The 20,446-nt window shown below is 45.4% G+C and overlaps 9 protein-coding genes across 9 annotated transcripts; 4 read left to right on the top strand and 5 right to left on the bottom strand.

Moving 5' to 3' along the window:
- Positions 1–418: 418 nt before the first annotated feature.
- Positions 419–3,336, bottom strand: TrAFT101_010372 (uncharacterized protein). The gene is made up of 2 exons (XM_024904033.2): positions 3,287–3,336; positions 419–3,214 (listed from the first exon to the last, which is right to left on the bottom strand). The coding sequence occupies exon 2, from the start codon at positions 3,138–3,140 to the stop codon at positions 564–566; it is 2,577 nt and encodes an 858-aa protein (XP_024756164.1). The 5' UTR covers positions 3,141–3,214; positions 3,287–3,336; the 3' UTR covers positions 419–563.
- Positions 3,337–3,358: 22 nt separating this feature from the next.
- Positions 3,359–5,876, top strand: TrAFT101_010371 (uncharacterized protein). The gene has a single exon (XM_024908902.2). It carries the CDS (start codon positions 3,607–3,609, stop codon positions 5,791–5,793), a length of 2,187 nt encoding a protein of 728 aa, XP_024756163.1. The 5' UTR covers positions 3,359–3,606; the 3' UTR covers positions 5,794–5,876.
- Positions 5,877–6,049: 173 nt separating this feature from the next.
- Positions 6,050–8,082, top strand: TrAFT101_010370 (uncharacterized protein). Its single transcript, XM_024910783.2, has 2 exons — positions 6,050–7,188; positions 7,243–8,082. Exons 1-2 carry the CDS (start codon positions 6,300–6,302, stop codon positions 7,983–7,985), a joined length of 1,632 nt encoding a protein of 543 aa, XP_024756162.1. The 5' UTR covers positions 6,050–6,299; the 3' UTR covers positions 7,986–8,082.
- A 280-nt stretch (positions 8,083–8,362) lies between these two features.
- QA3 (Quinate dehydrogenase) lies at positions 8,363–9,392 on the bottom strand. The gene is made up of 2 exons (XM_024902118.2): positions 9,178–9,392; positions 8,363–9,114 (listed from the first exon to the last, which is right to left on the bottom strand). The coding sequence occupies exons 1-2, from the start codon at positions 9,389–9,391 to the stop codon at positions 8,375–8,377; spliced, it is 954 nt and encodes a 317-aa protein (XP_024756161.1). The 5' UTR covers position 9,392; the 3' UTR covers positions 8,363–8,374.
- Positions 9,393–10,107: 715 nt separating this feature from the next.
- TrAFT101_010368 (uncharacterized protein) lies at positions 10,108–11,160 on the top strand (the record flags this gene model as incomplete). Its single annotated transcript, XM_024901252.1, has 1 exon — positions 10,108–11,160. One exon carries the CDS (start codon positions 10,108–10,110, stop codon positions 11,158–11,160), a length of 1,053 nt encoding a protein of 350 aa, XP_024756160.1.
- A 50-nt stretch (positions 11,161–11,210) lies between these two features.
- On the bottom strand, positions 11,211–11,672 carry TrAFT101_010367 (uncharacterized protein; the record flags this gene model as incomplete). Its single annotated transcript, XM_024906252.1, has 1 exon — positions 11,211–11,672. The coding sequence occupies one exon, from the start codon at positions 11,670–11,672 to the stop codon at positions 11,211–11,213; it is 462 nt and encodes a 153-aa protein (XP_024756159.1).
- Positions 11,673–13,455: 1,783 nt separating this feature from the next.
- Positions 13,456–13,860, bottom strand: TrAFT101_010366 (uncharacterized protein; the record flags this gene model as incomplete). Its single annotated transcript, XM_066128937.1, has 1 exon — positions 13,456–13,860. One exon carries the CDS (start codon positions 13,858–13,860, stop codon positions 13,456–13,458), a length of 405 nt encoding a protein of 134 aa, XP_065985063.1.
- A 2,084-nt stretch (positions 13,861–15,944) lies between these two features.
- Positions 15,945–17,411, top strand: TrAFT101_010365 (uncharacterized protein; the record flags this gene model as incomplete). The annotated part of the gene is made up of 5 exons (XM_066128936.1): positions 15,945–16,206; positions 16,376–16,867; positions 16,942–17,064; positions 17,160–17,280; positions 17,351–17,411. 5 exons carry the CDS (start codon positions 15,945–15,947, stop codon positions 17,409–17,411), a joined length of 1,059 nt encoding a protein of 352 aa, XP_065985062.1.
- Positions 17,412–17,658: 247 nt separating this feature from the next.
- Positions 17,659–18,465, bottom strand: TrAFT101_010364 (uncharacterized protein; the record flags this gene model as incomplete). Its single annotated transcript, XM_024910271.2, has 1 exon — positions 17,659–18,465. One exon carries the CDS (start codon positions 18,463–18,465, stop codon positions 17,659–17,661), a length of 807 nt encoding a protein of 268 aa, XP_024756157.2.
- Positions 18,466–20,446: the final 1,981 nt, after the last annotated feature.

Here is a 20,446-nt window from a genome sequence, read left to right as displayed (position 1 = left end):
AGTAGTAAATGCAAGTGTGGCCATATGTCATATGTCAGGAGATCTTACTCATCATGAGTAATAAACAACGCCGCAATTAATCAAAACTTATTGTGTTTCATCTCATTTCATTTGAATTCATCTATTTAGGAGAAGCAACCAGCTCCATGTAAGCACCTCTAAAGTGAGACAATTTCGTCGTAGAATCATGTAGCCCTGAAACTAACAGGGTTAATAGTAGTTTAGCCGTCGCTCCTTGAGTAGGCAATGACTAAGCGGAGATTTATTGCTTGGTGCTGGCGACAGAGCAGTGCTGTCTATGGGTTTTTTTCGCCCCATACACTTGTAGCGTCTGTACCATAAGACATCCATGCAATGATATGTCACTACGCTAGTTAGGTTAGAGAATTGACAGTCAATCATAATAAAGAGTATTCTGATTATATACAATGACTTATCTACTAAATAATAAATCAAACACATAACTTGCCTACTTTTGCTGAAACTATGTACATACACTAGAGTATTTACCGTAAAATAAATCAAAACCCATAGCTTACTTAGCTTTGTTGAAGCTATGGCAGTCAAGAATCCTGCTCAACTGTTGACTGTAGCCTGTACTGTAATTCTTCCAGGTGTGATTTTCCATATTCATCCCTGTAATTCTCCAGAATTTCTCTTCGCATGACACGTCGGGGGGCTCTTCTACCTGTAAAAAGTTCAAACTGCGCACAACCTTGTTCTGGAAGCAAATCTAAACCGTCCATAGCCACCCACCCTCGGGAAGCTCCATCTCTTGCCTGTTTCAAGAGTGGCGTATTTAATGTTTTGTATCCAAGTTCGATGATGACGCCGCCTGTTTGATTGGCCATCCAAACGTCTGGCAGCCTGAACTCGGGCGATGGCGTATTACCAATTGGATGCGTCGGGATGCACGATATAATGATAGAGGGATACCGCTGGTCAGATGGCCAAGGCTCTTCAAGAGAATTAAATATATGAAATCGTATCTCTTGGTCATCGGTTAAGAAATTCTGCTCTCCCTCTTTGTGCAGCTTCTGGAAATGAGACACTAGTTTCTCTGCATTCTCTGTGGTTCGATTATAAATGGCGATATTTTTGATTCCAACCTGTAGCATGGCATAAACGGCGGCACGGGCCATACCGCCTGCACCTATGACGAGTCCCCATGTGTTTGGTCTTACAGCATTTGCAGGGGAAAGTCCGCGTCGGATACATGCTCGAATACCGATCCAGTCTGTATTCTCGCCATACAAAGCTAAAACAGGACCAGCTCTATTTATTCCAGCAAATAGAGCAGAACCTGTTGGGATAGTGCCATCGGATTTGAGTTGGCGAATGGGAATTAAAGTATTGGCGGCCCCGATGGCCCTTGCGTGGGGACTAAGGTATTTGGTCAAAGTTGTAACTTCAACTTTGAATGGTAGTCCAATAGAAGCTCCCCCGAAATGAGTATCGTATATCAAATGTTCAACACCTTTAAGAGAATCGCTCGAGTAAGGCGCATAGTAATGTGGTATGCCACAGGACGATAGTGCGGCGTTATGCATGGCCGGAGACATACTATATCCTACATTGGCTCCAAACACGTAAAGCTTCATTGCGTCGTATACAAAAGATGCGTACAAGGCGTTGGTGGCTTCCTTTGCTGTTATATAGGGAAACGGAGCAATTCTCTCCTGGACCTGCGTTACTGGGCTGGAAGCAACTAGTGTAAGGATCTGGTTGAAGCAAGATGAATGGCGGCCAAGATATCCGCTGTTGTACGCGATGAGCGGTATTTTGTTAGATTGGAGGGATGAAATCTTGGATTTAAATCGTGAAATGACAAAATTGTCCTCCATTGATTTTGCCACTCGCACTAACCGTACCATGTCACAGCCCAGCTGGCAGGCTTTCTGATACCAAGATGCCCATGACGGAGAGTCCCAAGATTGGACGTCTGTTGATATAAAATAGCTTCCAATAATCTTGGAACGGCTTTTTGAAGAGATAATTCTGGCGAGATCAGATTGGTCCAAGCGCAAATCAACTGTGAGCATCTCCGGAGCTAGAGACAAACTATGCGAAAGCAAGTCCAGGTACGACCGCACTATTCTGTTGTTGGGCACATCAGGCAATTTGATGTGGAGCAATATGGGTAGCATAGTGCTCCTTCGGACAATTCCCGTGGCTTCGGTAATTCTATTAGTTAAGTCATCCGTGTCGCCAATAGGATCCCGGGCCGTTGCCAAGTTGTTGACGAAGATTTGAATGGCGTCTACGCCAACTATGGAGTCTTCCCATTTTTCATTACCGCTCAAAATGTCTTGGATGTGCACAGAGAGACAGTATGTGAAATTTCTGTCTTCTGGTGCGATGCTAGCAAGAGGAAATGCGGACTCAAAAAAGGGGATGGTGCCGCTTGGGTAAACGAGCGACAAGAATTTCAGGAAATGCCGTTCAGCTTGTTTTAGAGCCAAATAAGGTGCGTTCGCCGTGGATCCACGGCCACCGATCTCGTACCGCTCCACATTCTTCTCCCGAACCTCGGACACGTTGAAGAACTCCAAATTCGTACAACTGCGATAGAAGAGATTGCTCATTTTCATCAAGTTGCGAACTTTTGTTTTGTCTGTGAGTTTTAAGTGGCCCTGGATGGCATCGAGATCCCGAAGGACATGGATAACTGGGTTGGTAGTTGTAAACTGCCGAAGGAGAATCTGAACATTCCTCTCCATCCAGGGGCAGACAATAATGCTCCCTGTTGGATTCTGCTGGATTATTTCCTGCAGCACTTCCGCTTGCCTCCGCTGATATTCTGCGTTCCCATGGACTTGCTTGAAGCTTGAGCTCGATGAGCCCGTAACTGACTGGAATACCACGTCCACATTGATGACTTTCTTCTTCAAAGCTGACGCGGCCATGATGGCCAATGTTGATTTTCCTGAGCCTCGAAGCCCTACCAATGCTAATGAGGCATCGGAAGTGAAACCTGGTATCTTGCCGCTAGTGGGCGTGAGAGGCGGAGTAGGGGTTCTTGATGTAACTGCTGATTCGGAATTTGAACTGATGAAGGCATACGGCCGCAGCCGGCCGTCGACACTGAGCGGCCCTTCATTGCTCATCATGGCGGCCAACGATCTCTTTACGCCAGCCATGATGCCTCATTCTGCTTGTATGATTTCAAACGTGTGGTGGTGTGGCAGAGTCTCTTGCAATGCGAATGGGATTTCTGAAAGTGTCAAACAGGGCGCCCGTTACCACTATTCTAAACTTTGGTGTGGCGCGGGGGATAAGGATTTACCCGGAAACCTTTCGCCACCCACTAGGGGCTTCTAGCTCCTTTACCCCAGGATTCCTATCCCTATCTGTTAACCTATCCAATGACAGGCTGTAATTACACGTACTATTATTACGCAAGTCCCGAAGTCGCAGCTGAAAGACTATCGTGAGGCTGAGTCTGGTTTTGTCTCCTTAGACCTTCAGTTGTCAATTGTGCAGAATCCTCTAGAGTTGCTATCGGCGTCCCGGAAAATGATGCTGGTGCGGAGACAAGGAATTGACAAAACGACAATTCATTTCTCAGCGCTGACAGAGATTCTCGGAGTGATATGATCGATCGGCATGCCGCCCCAAAAAAGATCCAAAGACGAGTCGGACCCTGCTAGGAAACCAGATAAAACAACCACAGAAACCAAGCGACGGCGAGTGTCACTGGCTTGTGATGCTTGCAGAACAGCCCGGGAGAGATGTGATGGCGGGCGTCCGCACTGTGGCCGCTGCGTGTCTCAGAGGCGGTCTTGTTCATACACGCCGGCATCTAAAAAGAGAGGTATACAAAGCGGATACCTGAGAGCAATCGAGTTATCACTTGCATGGCTGCTTGAGAGAAGTCCCGACAATGAAGAGGCCCTGCATCAGCTGTTAGTGAAGGATGACGGCAAAGATGGCGCCGACATTCTTATGAGCAAAGGCAAATCTGCGAATAAGCTTCATAAGCGGTGGAGCAAGTGCCGTGTTCATAAGCAGCTCGAATCACTACTCTGCCAAGGGGGAGCGCCAAAACTGGAAGCATCTAATACCGAAGACTCAGAAACAGACGATGACACTGTGGCAGAAGATACCAACCTAATAGGAATTCCATCGGCAAGTCCTCACATGGAAGACGCCGGAGCCTTTGACCAGGCTTTCTCCTTAAAAGAGCCCAAATCAATCAAAGAACGGGCGATAAAACTACCTTCGAATTACCGACATCTCCTTAACATCTATTTTTCATATACCCATTGCTGGTTCCCTATCCTCGATCGAGAAGAGATTTTTGCTATCGCAACAATTTGCGAGTCTCAAGCTGGAAGTGTATCTGACTACACGAGGGAAAATAGCATTACCTCCTCTATTCTTGCCGTTCTCTGGTCTGCTATAGCTGTTGCTGCTTTCCAAGATGCACACTCCTCAGCTCCTCTCATTAGCGAGGGGGCTGTATCACCGACAGAGATTTTTTCTATAGCACGCAGCCTGATTCCACAGGAGGAAGATCATTTCGATGTTTCCGGCATTCGAGCAATTCTACTTCACGCAATTGTTCTTATCGGCCGTGAAAATATGCTGGCTACATCACTGATCACAGGAAAAGCTATGCGGCTAATTTCCTACCTGCGGATAGTGAATGGCGATGCGCAAAAGCCAGCTTTGGATAAATTAGCTGCCGCTTGTAACCTTATCGAGGTGTTAACATCGATTTGTATTGGGCAGCCATCCCGGATACTGGACATTAGAAATTTCCCGCTGGCTGATCTATCCAACTTGGGCTTCACTGATTTCTTTTCTCCGGCCTATGGGTTTGGTAGACTCTCACTAAACCCCGAATCTGCTCGCCCTCAGATACCTCCTCTTTCCGCTTTGGACCAGTTGAGTCGATTTGCCCAGATATTAAGTACTCATGCTGCCGAAAAGCTACATCCAGATGACCCTGGTAAAGCTATTACCGTCGGAGACCTTGTGTCATCCTTGGATCCACAGTTCAGCTTTTGCAATTCTGTTATTGCCGGAGAGGCAACGCCGATGGTACCTTCGGCTTTTCTTATCCAGGCCATGTTCCTAGCCGCAACCGTTGAGCTCGTTCCGGGCCAACGATCTTCCCTTACATCTAATTTCCTAGAGGTGGTCGAATCCAGCATATCAAATTTTGGGGCATGTGGCACCCCGCCTATCATTGTTGCTCTTTTTTCACTTATTCAACAAAAAAGCATTATTGATGAAATGCTCACATCTGATACCAACAGATGGAATTTCGCATTAAATGCTATCAAGACTGTATGGTTGCCAGATGGGGCAGCTAAGAATGCAATTTCACCTAAATCATCAACAGCAGGTAATTCCTGGGGAGGGATCTCTGGACTGGAGCCATTGAGCCGGGACAACCCAATGAGCTACCGTAGCGAAGATTACCGAGAAGCCCCAACAAGATCCTTTCGCCAAGGGTTTGGGCTATTCCCAGCGGAAACACACATCCCCTCCAGCGGACACGTTTACATGGAAAATCAGCATAAATATTCTCCCGCACAGCCTCCGCCGAATCTCGGTATGCGATTCTTACCAACTTCGATCGGCCCAATGCAGCCCGTTAATCGTATTGTACAATCAGGGGAGTCTCAACCCAACTCAGTTGACTACGAAACAATCCTGGAGGAACTGGGTAATATCGACTATGCTGATAGCAGCATTGACGTGGACCCCCAGTTCATGATGAATCTTGGATTTGCTCCAGGATGTACCCTAGAAGAGCTGTTTCATGCCGATTCTGGCGCCTAATTAGCTATTTTACCACTTAATAGAATCCATATGCCTGTTCGCGATCTTCACTGTTCTCGGAAATGGAAGTTTTGATTTTAACGAGCGCTGTACTGCCTAGTACACGTAGGGCGCTCAATCAATTGGCTGCTCTACGTAAGAGGCTCTTATGGTCACATGGATATTTGGTGGCTCACAACTATTGATGAGTGCAGGTTAAAATGCTTTCCGCTTCCCGTCTGGATATATCTTTATCCAAGTGTGGGTGGCGGCTCCACTACCAAGCCAACCCACCAAGATCAAATCTTCGGCTACCAATCCTTCAACCCCAGATTCATCCAACAATCACGACCGAATGCGTATGCATTAGCTCCTCGCTACTGACTTCTTCCCCATGGGGAAAGCTGAATACATCCTTATGGCTGATCATAGCCTCTTATAAGTTGATCGATGGACGCCAAAAGTCCTCTTTGCTCAGCAGCTTTCAATTCACCTGGCACTCTCGCAGTGTTCAAGCATCTTTCATCATGACCCTCCTTTCATTAAAAGAAGATCGGCCTACGCCCAAAGCGGTTTACAACTGGAGGGTGTATGCCTGCGCTGCCACAGCATCCTTTGCAGCATGCATGATTGGATACGACTCTGCCTTCATTGGCACCACTCTGGCTCTCCCGTCTTTTGAGGCAGAGTTCAACTTCGCGCAATACAGCAAAGCCCATCTCACATTAGTCCAACAAAACATCGTATCCGTATATCAAGCTGGAGCCTTTTTCGGAAGCTTGGCGGCCTACGTCTCCAGCTACTTTCTCGGGCGTAGGAAATCGCTTCTTGCGTTTTCTGCTCTGTTCATGATTGGAGCGGGCATGATGCTAGGCGCCAATGGCAGCCGTGGCCTTGGCCTAATCATCGGTGGCCGCGTTATAGCTGGATTCGGAGTAGGTGGATGCTCCAACATGACACCGATATACATCTCTGAGCTTGCGCCGCCAGCAGTGCGTGGGCGTCTCGTCGGCCTCTATGAACTTGGGTGGCAAATTGGTGGGCTTGTTGGGTTTTGGATCACATATGGTGTCAACACAACCATGGCGCCTAGCAATACTCAGTGGCTAATACCCTTTGCCGTCCAACTGATCCCTGGAGGAATGCTGATGATTGGTGCCCTGTTCATCCCAGAATCTCCACGCTGGCTCTTCTTAAAGAGTAAGCGAGAGGAGGCTTTGAAGATTCTCTGCTGGATGAGACAACTTGACCGTGATGACAAGTATATCGTGGAAGAAGTGGGCTTCATCGACGAAGAATTGGAGCGTTACCGTCGAGAAGTCGGTGCTGGTTTCTGGAAGCCATTCCTGGCCTTGAAAGAGCGCAAAATCCAATGGAGATTCTTGCTTGGCGCTCTTCTATTCATTTTCCAGAATGGTAAGATACAACTGACTTCCAGTAAATAATAACCTTTTCGCTAACAAGTTGCAGGCTCCGGTATCAACGCAATCAACTACTATAGCCCAACTGTGTTCAAAAGTATCGGCATCACAGGAACGAACACAGGCTTTTTAACGACAGGAATCTTTGGAGTTGTTAAAACAGTTTTAACAATAGTGTGGCTCCTTTTCCTGATTGATCGTATGGGTCGACGCAATCTTCTGATGATTGGTGCCGTTGGCGGCTCGCTCTGCATGTGGTTCATCGGAGCATACATCAAAGTTGCCGATCCTGATTCCAAGGTGGGCAGTAATACCACACTATCCTCTGGAGGTATCGCAGCCATTTTCTTCTTCTATCTGTGGACGGCATTCTACACGCCCTCATGGAACGGAACACCTTGGGTGATCAACTCAGAAATGTTTGACCAAAATACGCGGTCTCTTGGTCAAGCTAACGCGGCGGCAAACAACTGGTTTTGGAACTTCATCATTGCCAGATTCACTCAGCAAATGTTTGAAGCGTGGGGCTATGGGGTGTACTTCTTCTTTGCTTCTCTTATGATAATTTCCGTCGTGTTCGTGTTTTTCTGCATTCCGGAGACAAAGTCGCTGCCTCTCGAGGCCATGGATCGGCTTTTCAAGATCAAGCCGACCTGGAAGGCAAACAAAATTCTGCTGGAGGAGCTTCGAGCTGAGAATGAGGATTTTGAGCAGAATGCGCGAGGGGTCAACTGGGATAACGAGAAGGATATCTCAACCGAACAGGTAGAAGGCGAAACGACAAAAGTGTAAAACGATGCGATGACAATTGATATCTATAAGTAGCAAACCGTTACATTATATGAATACACCATTAGTGTAATCTTTTTTAAATTAAATGTCACATTACCTATAAACTTTTTAGTTACTTTTGTGATAGGTTTTTTTTTCTTTCTTTTTTTTTTATTTTTATATATTGAGACCATGCAGCTTACGGCGTATTGTTTTATGCTAAAATTATGCCTACATGTAGGCAACGTTACATGTAACTTGACTACATGTACCTGCCTTAACATTCTTCAAAACAGATGAACGCTGAAGACCTAGGACGGAGAAAAAAACAGCTGCTGCTTTTTTTCTACATATATATAAAAGAATCAATGAACAGTTTGAAGAATTTTGTTCTATTTTGGTGTGTATTATTACAACTTAGCTTGAGATCTCTGAGCTACATTTGCTGCAATCGCCGCCTTGACTTTCTCAGCTGGCAAGCCTTCAACCGTGTTCCCTGTCCAATACGTGTCTTGTTCCAGTCCCTGCCATATTAACGCTTCTGTTCCCAAAATTACATCCCATCCCTTCTTCTCTGCAAGCATACCCAACGCAGTGAACGGTGTGGGGTTGTAGCACATTTCAAGCATGGCGCCTTTGTGCTCCTTATCTAGCAAAATCTCTGTGATCTGCCTTGCCAGCTTCTCCTCTGTTGTCTGTGGTGTGAAATCTGGTACACAAGCAACAATAGCACCAGGCCCGGCAACATATCTCGCCTGGTCAACAGTAGAAATGTGCAAGAGGTCTTGGCCATAGCCCCGTGATGCGCAGTCTCGGATGACAGCTTCGACTTCAGAAGCGTCCCGGTTCACAAGATATATTTCTTTGACATTCATCCACTTTCTTAGAGCGTAGATGGCACTGCGCGCGGCGCCTCCTCCGCCGACGACGAGCGCTGGCCGGTTATGGTACGTGGAGGTCGGATCTTTTACGTTGTAGAAAAAAGAATCGCGGATGCCAATAACATCTGTGTTGGTACCGCATAAAAGCCGTCGGCCATCGTGGTTTTTGAAGAAGACAGTGTTGCAAGCTCCCACATCGCGGCACTCCTCTGTCATTTCATCAAGATAAGGGATAATTGCCACTTTGTTGGGCATTGTAACAGATGCGCCTGAAGGAAACATGTATGATTAGATTAAAAATTGGCTATGAGAATTGATTGAGCACTACTTACCGAAACATGATGGATGCTGTACTAGGTCCAAAAACAGCTGTATATCTGATGAATCAAGACGGAGTTGGCTCCAGTGGAGGTTAAGATGGTCGTAGATGACCTGATGAAGAAAGGGAGATAGTGAATGCGTGAGTTTCTTTCCAAAGAGGTAACCGTGCTTGTCGAGGCCGGCACGTTCAGCTTCATTAATACCGTCTTGAGTTGATAGTGCCATGATGTTTGCTACAAAATTGGGCGAGGTCAATGAAGTGATTTTCGAAATACTCGAAGAGACTGGGACGGGACATTATAATATCGGCAATAAGAATCACATATCGCCTTTAAGAAACACCTAATTTGTGATAAGGCCATCCGAGCTGCCCAGATCTCTCGCAATAGTTACCGCATTGAAGATTACCGAATACCCGGCTTTCTTCCCTCTGCGCCGGTATACTAATCGTGGGGGTCATTTAGTGGTGGCTATGGCTGCCATCCGGCTAAAGCTTTACCCTGAAACGTGATCGCTGCCTAAAACAAAACGCCCGTAGCTTATTTGACTACATGCTAAACTATATGTAGGTTCTGTAATAATGACGATTCTACAGAGACTCGCGCCTCGCGCTTCGCTTTTAAGCGGCATAAGTCATGTCAACCACTCGCAAGCTTTAATCTTATTCCCTATATCCTGAGAATGCTTCAATCTTTATCCGACAATAGTTGATAGAGCTGGTTTCTCATGTTCTCATACTTCATCTCTTAAATAGAAGAGCTGTATTCTGATATATGAGAAAATGTAGTTATTGTATAAGATAGCTTCGCTGTCACCCAAGAGCAGAAAATCGTAAATAATACATAGGGAAATAAAGTCATTGATGCATGGCAAAACTTGAATAATCATATACTTATTCCCATTCTTCACATCAAACCCTCTTTTGTAACATAATTATCAAGATGTCATATAAACCAAGCATTTGCACCGTATCCCTAGGACGGTGTTCTGCGGGCCACTCCCTCGAACATAAGCTTGACATGGCAAAGAAATACGGATTCCAAGCCATCGAATTATTTTTCGAAGATCTTGTGGATCTGACAAAATCAATGCCAGGAGGTAACAAGCCGAGCAATCAACTTGCCGCTGCAGCTGTGATCCGCCAGCTTTGCGATGACCGCAATCTCTCGATACTATGTCTGCAGCCCTTTATGCATTATGAGGGCCTCATAGATAGAGAAGCTCATCAGCAAAGATTGAAGGAGGCGAAGCTTTGGGTACACCTAGCACACATTCTTGGAACAAACTTGATCCTACTGCCGAGCAGCTTCCTCTCTCATTCAGAAGTCTCGTCAGATATGGATACTATTGTCCAGGATATGGTTGAGATTGCTGAAATTGGCCTAAAAGCCATCCCAACCATCAGATATGCATATGAGGCATTGTGTTGGGGCACACGAGTAGACACATGGGAAGCCAGTTGGGACGTTGTGCGAAGAGTCAACAGGCCTAATTTCGGCTTATGCCTCGACACTTTTAATATTGCCGGTCGAATTTATGCAGACCCATATCTATCCTCCGGCCGAACCGAGAATTGCGAAGAAGCGATTGAGGCTTCTCTACATAATATGGCTGCCTACGTCGACCCACAAAAGCTATTCCTTGTCCAGATGGCAGACGCAGAAAAACTTGCCCAGCCACTTGATAGCAATCATCCATTCTATAACAAAGAACAGCCACCACGCATGAGCTGGTCTCGGAATGCAAGATTATTTTATGGAGAGAATCATCATGGCGGATATCTACCTATCAAACGGATCTTGGACGTTATTGTCCGCGAAATTGGATACCAAGGCTGGCTAAGCTTCGAAGTATTTAATAGATTTTTGCTAGATAATGATGATGGAGTACCAGAAATGATGGCAAGAAGGGCGGCACAGTCATGGAGACGGATGAAGCGCGACCTGGGATTTGATCGATCATTTGAGGAGCACAAGGCTCAAGCTCTATTGTGAATCTAGTATCCCATGGTTTTATATCAAATAATACAAAATTTACTTCTATTTTACAACTTAGATGCTCCGGTATTGACCTTCATATGCTTCGCCGCAAATTCAATTGCTGCTGTATATCCAAACACTCCCAGACCACAAATGACTGCCTGCGCTTTGTCGCTCAAGTAACTATGCTTCCTCCATGGTTCTCTTGCATGGACATTCGAGACGTGAATTTCTATGAATGATATTCCTACGCCAAGCAGGGCGTCTCGGATCGCCACACTCGTGTGCGTAAAGGCTCCAGGGTTGATGATGATGCCGTCAATTTCTCCACGTGCCGCTTGAATCCTATCTACAATGGCCCCTTCGTGGTTGGACTGAAAATCTTCTATTTGTATAGATAGCTGATCTGCCTGCACTTTGGCTTGATTGATGACATCATTGAGCGTTGTTGAGCCATAGATTTGAGGTTCTCTCGTTCCAAGCAGATTGAGGTTGGGCCCGTTGATAAGAAGAATGCGCTGCGCCATGATAGAAATAGCTTTGCTGATGACTGAATTAAGATGTTGTTGATACAGATGAATGATAACAGTTAGTATCTGCTGATACGTAGTGTACTTCACGGTACTGTTATAAGTTGTAAGCGTCTGATCGCATGGGATAAAGATTCATCCTGTTGCGCACAAACGGAGGCGCAAGACTGAAAACCTTCTTGTTGCAGCGTGTACCAAAGTTAGTTCTCAATAATCATCCACACTACCACACTTTTGCACCGATTTATCCAACCACTATTTGAAAATGCCGGGAAAAGTCAAGTCATTCTGCCATGGGGCTATTGAACTTATCACGAGCTAATGTAAGATTAGACGATGACTTATGGGCGCCCTTCCCCTCTCTGTGGATGTTCTATGCAGGCTCCTATGATGCATTCAAAATGGCCACGTTACACTCCTTCTGATCTATCAATAAAAAAACTCGTCAGTTTGCAAGAATATATAGAAATGCGTCTAAAAGATTAACAGGTTGTTGAAGAAACTAGTGGGCTACTGAATCATGAGCTGAAATGAACATTTGTTGAAAATGGATACCCGGTAAATAATGTGAAGAGCTCAGACAAAACGCCACACACAACGTGAGCACAACGCATTGTTTTATTTTCCTCCAATGAACTGATACCGAAGGCAGCCAGCGTCTATATATCCACCCACGCCACCATTATTACCTGGAACAAATTAGTCTGGTTCAATTAATACGGGTGATAAGATACTTACACCAATCATATGCCCAAGTGAACATGTACGAGCAGAGAGGGCTGAGGTCATTCCCTAATGGAAGATAAGGATCTTGACTTTCGACCGCTGTCTCGCAACCATCAATCCAGGAAACAGAATAGAAGTAATTCGTTCCATCAGGATTTGCACTATATGTCATAGGTATACTATGAGCGTTCATGAAGCTAATATGGTGTACCAAGTTCAGACGGAGGCAGGCTATGCTGGCTAATTGACCCTGGTGTTCTTCATTGATGGGTGCGTGGCCGGGTAAGTTGGCCTCGCCTTCACACACGGCCGCCCCTACTACTAGCGGCCTGTATGAGCTGTTGGTGGGATTGGGAGAAAATGTTTCTGATTTAGTGGTAGCAGTTTTAGAAGCGGTCTTAACTTCAAGATTATAGGTGCCACATCCAACGTCAAGAGAGCCTTTATTGCTGCTCTTATCCTTAATGCATTGTTCGCCAATGATCCCAAAGTATTTGCTGCATGATTTGTTGCATTTTCCATGGGGGCCACTCCAACTGAGCTGAAAAGTCCACTTATCGCAAGTATTTCTCTTCATTAAGATTCTCCGGTTCATCATACCAGGGCGGGCGATCCGAGAATTAGTTGTACTCTCAAGGCCTGTATATGACTTGGTCAAACCTTTGCTCAAATCTGCCTCTACTTCTTTGCAGAAGGGGGGATAGATGGAGTTGAGACATGAAACAGAAATTCCTGGCGTATTTCCGCTACAGTTCGCTTGAAGATTGACACCTTGAAGCGCTCTCTGATCATCTTCAATTGAGATGCCTTGTTTTTCGAAAAGGTCGTTAAAGTACTGTATTGTGTCATGGTCAATATCATCCGGAGGAGAGAAAATATCACCATCAAGCGGCTCATTAATCCACATAACTGGAAGCGTCGTTGCTAGGGTAGTCGTCGTAGTACTCTGCTCTCCGGAGACGCAGCCGCTGACACGTAAACAAGTTCCAAAAATGGTACTACGCTATGATTAGCCCTGCTAGATCTGATATATGCCTCTTCACTAGTGGATACTCTACCTCTTGAATGCGGTACCACTTGAGATGAATGAAATGGTCTTGGTGCATTCAGGAGGCTCTGTTGTGGTGCAACGCAAGCTACTAGTAGTTGATTTGCTGTGGCTGGTATGATCATCATCGCTGTGGTCGTCGTCATTATGGCCATGGCCGTCGTGATCATGACCATCGGTTAGATTAGGATCTGGATTGGATTTCGGAGGAGGTGGTAGCCTCAAGGGTGGAAGGCCAATTGGAATCCATCTCCAGCCTCCAGGGAAGATGATAATATCGTGTCCATGATCGTCAGTTGTCGTGGCTGTTCTTCTGTTGGTGGTGTACTTAGGATCTTGAGTAGCTATATAGGTTGCCACGATGCCTCTAGAGCCAGTAACTATAGTTTCTATTGGCCTGCTTGTCGTCATTGTCGTCGTAGAACGGAGGATGCTTGCAGACTCGCCAATAGTGGCTGTTATCCTGCTAGTATACGTTTTGGTGGGCGCTGGTAAAGCTGTGCTTCTGGTAGGGATCAAGCCCGCCGGTTGCCTGGTCGTCGCCGAATCGGTACTGCCATAGGAAACCGCTGAACGGCTAATGATTTGACGAGTCGATGAAGTGGTATATTGTCCAATTGTATTCCCCAGTGTAAAACTTAGACTATTCCTTCCAGCTGATGTGCCAATACTTTTGGTCGTAATGGAGCTGGTCTCTCTTCTAACGGAGCTCAGCCGGCTTTTTGGGTTTGTGCTAGTGGTTGGGAGTTTTTGGCTGTTAGACATTGCCGATTGTTCTTTGGAAGAGCGAATCGTCGCTGATATGATCTTCTGAGCACTGGAGGCCGAAGTTTTTGTAGTCGAAATACCGCCGGGCATGGAAGAACTAGCCCTGCCTTTTGACCTAGCAAGGGAATTTGTCGGTTGCTTTGTTGGCTTTTTGTTGGCTGTTGACGTTCGTAACGGTTGAAGAGTCACCATGTGATTAGATGATTTTGCCTTTACACTTGTGCTTATTATGCATGGATTGCTTGTAGCCGTTTCCGTTTGCTTCGTAGAATGCTTCATCAGTGTCGCCGTAGGCCTAGCCCAGCTGCTGCCACTAGTCACCTTTGGCTGGCTTGGGCGCGTTGTGGGCTTTTGTGTATGATCCGCAGAAATTTTTGCTGGCGGAATTGATGATGCAGATGATTTTGAAGTATTTGGACCAGAAATTGTATTTAAACGGGATTGAGAGGTAATGGATGTCTTCTCAGACTGCATGGAGCCTGCGCTGCTTGGGACTCTCCCCGAGCTACGAGACGACTGTGTAGCCAATGTGAGTGAACCGTGAATTGTAGAAAAAGTCGATTTGCGGCTAATAGATCTTGTAGAAGTTTCTTCTGGCGTCTTGTGTTCTCCAAATGCCTCCGTAATGTGGGTGGCACTTATCGCTATACTCCTATGTTGGCTTTGGTGGACTGTAGGCGCGTATGTGGAGCCATAAGAGCTGAAAGAAACTTCAACGGTCGTTACAGAAGAAGGAATTGCCAGAGAAGAAGGTGAAGGAACATATTTGTCGACTGAGATCGTGTGCTTTAGCGATATAGGTAGGCCATAGTAAGGGGGTGAAGGCGTTGGCCAGTCATCTCTAACAAAGGTAGATGATAAAGCTAAGCAAGCAGCAACAAGGAAACATAATTTCCTTATTGCAACCATTTTGACTTGAGTCTAGTACCGTGGGTGTATTGCAACGCAGCTTGCGTAGAATATGACGCTGTTGATGCTCTTAGGCCGGATGGCGAATATACAATTAGGGAGGCGCAGCAAGACATAAATGGAGGGATGTGCAATTAAAAGGTAAATATGTCAGTACTAATATAGAGATCTCTGAACAAATTAATTTTTTTCTGCGAGTATGGAACTATCCTGTTTGACCATTTTGCTAGTTCTAGTTTTGGCTATGGAGTATCGGCCGGAGTCTCCTAAGACTGTTTGGCTGTCAATTTTACAATGTTTGCTTTCGAAACCGTCGTCTGAAAGAGCTATGTTCAATTAGGTGGCAAGTTTATTACCATAGTCGGTGTCTCCGAGCGACCATATTCCTTCGACGACTTGGAAATAGGAGGCCAATGCTCAAGCGGTGATAAGAGGAGCTCCACCAAGACGGCAGGTTGCATCGTTTGTTATTTCTTCTGAGCACAGCATGAAGCAAATAGAAGTACTATTATGGCGAGGAGTCATGAATGATATAGATCTTACCAAAGTGATAAGGCGGAAATGTACACGTCGTCAGATTCATGTTTGTTGGGAGGTCAGAGCTCCCCAGCTGTGCCATGATGGCGGTGTATCTTTACTGCAGGAGATAGTCCTGCATTATGGCCAGTATCTGAAACTAAGGTTGTACAAACTATATAAAACATTATAAAACTGTTGTTTCTGATTAGATTATAAGTCCATATCTTTTATTTCGTATACTCTTGCACTTATACAATCGTGTCTTCAGACTTGCAAATATCATTTTCATTGCCCCTGCAATGCTCCTCCTGTCCATTCTTGTTGCGCTGCTTTCAGGCTTCGACCTAGTTGTTGGTCTCAATAATGCGCAGCCTAATCTTGACATTTGGGATATAGACGAGTCTTGTATTCCGCACCAATCGACTCTACGGAAGGCCTATAACGATGTCGCGGTTATGGCTGCTAAAGCACTGAGAGACGTCCAATTTGTTCAGCAGCCTCGCCCTAGCCACCTTCAGGATCGAATTGAATGGGCCGCATTGCCAGAGCCTTTGAAAACATGTTTGGTTTCAAACCGGGCGAAGAAGGAACTGGTTCAGAAGATATATATTTTATAAAGGTTTTGGGTAAGCCATATACATACAACACTATATCCCCCCCTTCTCCTCTTGCCTCAATTTGGAGGTAAACTACACTCGTCATGTACCCGAATAACTTATGTATGTGCCAGGCGTTTATAAACGGATGAGTGAAGCTCTATATGGTAAAGTCCACTATCCGCCGCGCGGGTTCTCGGACCTCCACGATAAGGCGCTGTGGATGTGCGGCGACGCCTCATGGAAGTGGCATACCAAAGAAATGAACGATCCATATATTACACCGACAAAACCACTATATCTTTCTAGACCCGACATATTCAAGGTAGCTGCTGGAGCTTGGGTACACAAACAGAGATTTATTACCAACGGTGACCCCAGGGGCGTCGGCGTCTGCCGTCCTGATGTTTTTGCCAGTACTCGAGTTAAAGAAGACTTCATCACATTTTGTGACTTTTTCTCTGATCGAGTATCCAAAGCAGAATCGCCAGTAGATGGAAAAAATAGCGTAGTAGTAGGGGAAACTACCTTGGACCATTTCCAGGATTCTGGATCGCGTATTATGTTTCATGAGCTCGTCCATTGGTTTGGAACTACATTTGACGAGAAGGGAGATTTAATACGACGTAAGTCACCCTTATTTTTGTGTAGTCTCTTCTTTAGAATCACTAACTAACATGATCCGTTTATGAAGTTCCAGATCAACAGGCCGTTTCAGCAGATGGGGACCTAGTCTGGGTATATACAGACAAAGTAGGCAGACCTAAACTCACCACTACTTCTAAACAGCAGCCAGGAATCAGCTATGCAAAGTGGGTTGTTTGTGAGTTTTACCTTAATAATATTGTTACGAGGCCTAAAGGGATCCCAAGTTCATTTGCTGAAGATACAGCAACTAACGCAATACGACAAAAATAGATACCTACGCGAGATGCTCTAGATTGGCACGTAGCCACCCCGGCAGCGAGTTTGCCCAAAATTCAGGACCAGCGATGGCTACCAACACCGCTGAGACGTATGCTTACTTTGCCATGATGGCGTGAGTTTCTACAGCGCCAAAGCCTAATCATCGCCAACGACCCAGAGAGCTGACAATTATATTTTTGTAGGTACTTGGATAATTTCGATTGGTCCGGGGATGAGATAGCGAAGAATATAAATGGCGATTAGTGGGTTGCCAACGAAATCAGCTCTCTGGCTATCTATCACGGAAGAAATGTGTGCTAGAGCATAGTATGACTATGTATACAAGTATTTAATTGTTGCCAACACATCTCTTTCTAATAATCTTACAATGGTTCTTTTTCTGCCAATTGTCTCTCGAACTGGGCAAGCGAGACATCGTCCATGTATCGAAACTCTAGCCAGTTTTTAAATTTGCTTATAACCAGTCTTCCCTTCCGGTCACGGGCAATCTTCACTTCCGGTCACGGGCAATCTGTCCCTTGTGGTAAGTCCATGATGAAATAGTGGCACCCATATCCTCAATCGGTTTCATCACTTTTTGTTGCCACCAGTTGCTGCCATAAAACTCCTGAAAGACAGGTGGTATCGCACGGTCAGGGATATTAGGGTCTAGGAACTCTGCTCGCCTTGATGGGCTAAACCATTTAGAAAAAAGAGCAAAACTAGCATAATCGGCGTGCTCCTGGCTACTTAATTCTTTGTTGCCATTCTCGTTACTCACGCGATAGAGACTCATGCCCCAAAAAGCTTGGTCAGAAATATGTATATCGTAACAATCCATTCCAATATCCAGAGCGTGCATGTAATGCTTGGCATCTTCGTCAATTTTCTTTAATATTGGCTCCATTGCTTTAACTGGCCCGCGCACTACCATGATTTCTTTCATGGTTTCAAAACCTGACCGGCTCGTTGTGAATGTGTTAACGCACTGTCCTCGGTCATCATGGCAGACGTTACAGATTAATCGGGGTCTCTTTGCAAGAAAGTCGCTGACGGACGAAAAGATGTGATCGATATTTCCGGACAAAAAGCAGGCTGATGGTTTCGCAGCATAGTCCCATGAGATGAAAAGGACAATGTCGAGTTCGTCATCGATTGACTGCCCTTTGGTGACAAACCCTATACTAGGCTCTTGCTTAAGCTTATCCGTTGCAGCGTACCATTCCTCGGAAGCTTCTATTTTGTCCTTGTAAGCGAACTGGAAGGTCAAGCGCACGACGCTAGTGGTGCTTTCTGCCTGAGGACTTATATCTTTCATTGTTGATATTGTAGTCGATAGTTAGGTAGACCTGGCTATCGCTGAACAGGGCAGAACAATGGAAGACAAGAAGTGGAAGAGGGAACTAGGAGGAAAATAAGTAGTTGAGGTATTGTTAGATAAATAAACCTTAGGCAAAAGTGAATTCAGCGACTGACCGCCTTAATAGTGTTACCTGAGCACTGCTAATCTATTGTCTCTAGACTGTGTTGTACCAACAACATGCGCGATTCTGGGTCCAACAGCGGCCAATAAGGCACAACCACTGCGTCAGAGAGCTCTAATGCGTTCTTTGCAGTCAAATATCAAAATATATTCTTCGCGAGAACATGAGAACAAAAAACGTTAATTCTGCTGTGGTCAAATGAGCATAAAGTGATGGGCATCTGCCATTATTGATGTTACGAAACCCATACAGTGACTAGCTGCTAAGAAGCTACCTAGTCATTAGGCTTCTCAGAATGCTCACCGAGAAGTAAAGGGGCACGCTAAGGCATTTATTTGTTTCATATATATGGAGTAGGTGGAAAACACACAGCACATAAAGCCAAGCTCCAAAGGCAGTGGCCAGCTGAGACTTGGACGCATGGGGCACTGGCAGGACTCATCCCAGGCAGCCACCTTGAGCGCTTACGAGTAATAAGGAGAATGTGAAACTTTAATTGGCCATGAATAAAATGTTTGAATGCTTTGACTCTCTTGGCGGTGTATTCGGCCGGGCCCTCTCGGTAACACAGTGCACAGTTCTGCGCATTACCATATTCGATACTATTCCGAATTTGCGTCTATATTCTTCAAACAGAGGCTTCGACGAGGCAGACAACTAATAATATAAAAAGGTTAGCTTATCCTACAGTACTACATTATAATAACAGAACTCATAAAGATGTGTAACCTTTCAAGAACTCGCAGCTATTTCCCCATGCAGCAGAAACTGCAGATTATTTATCGTTGCCTGAATCATATCATCACGGCCAGGGCCTCCAAATCTTGGTAATCAGCTCTCTCCAGTGCAAACAATTCATTGTTTGTTTGTTTTAATACTACATAACGATTATGACTATCTAGTTGTCGAATAACACAGGTCCCATCATAGGCAGTAGGCTGGTAGGAGCCAGGTTCCGTCTTAATCACCTCCACGTCTTATTCCTTCAAGAGCGGCCTAGCTAGACAGCATGCTTATCAAGAAGGTGCCTAGCCCTGTTTGCTACGTTCCTCGTGACAAAGGAAAGATAATAGTAATTCTTAGAACTGTATCAGAGCTGCTGCTGCTGCAGGGCTAAGAGGGGGCCTTGAGCGTTATGTCGTCATAAGCCGAAGCTTGCTTTATTGTTGATGTTATTGGGTGGCTAAGCGGCATCGTACCTTTGCATACCAATGCTTGCTTGTAGTGTCTCTGTGGGGAATGTTAGCTAGGTAGCCTGGTTGGACTTGAACTGACTCTACCTTATGCGATGAACGCGTATGAAGTTAAATATCACCTTTTTTTTTAAAAAAAAAAAAAAAAGAAGAGAGAGAGAGAGAGAGAGAGATAGAGAGATGCTGAACAAAATCACTGCGTTAAATCTTGGCGTATCTTTTCTATTGACACATCAGCATATTGTGGTATCATGGTAGGACAACGAGTTTGTTCAACGTCAATACAGTCTCGAGCTGCTCCTTCCGCCTCTAGCATACTTTTCTTCAAAATTATAAATACTGGATAACATAAGTTTGACCGCAGTCTTCAGTCATTCCTACTTCGTTGGGCTGGCTCTTCTATAGATGTGCAGATCGGAGGGCGTAGTTGCAATCGGATATAATGCAGCAGCTTCCGGGTTGCTTTCAGTTAAATGTATGGAGCAGTACCCCAAGTATGCCGGTTCATTCTGTATCAATATAGGCCCATGGGATGGCACAGATATTTTACAGAAGCATCCCGATGAACTCGACTGCAAATCTTACGCCTGACACTGCTTTATACTCCTTGGTTTTCGGAAAG

Source organism: Trichoderma asperellum, chromosome 6, assembly GCF_020647865.1.
Source record: "Trichoderma asperellum chromosome 6, complete sequence".
NCBI classification, from domain to species: Eukaryota; Fungi; Ascomycota; class Sordariomycetes; order Hypocreales; family Hypocreaceae; genus Trichoderma; species Trichoderma asperellum.
This window is presented reverse-complemented; position numbering and strand designations above follow the sequence as displayed.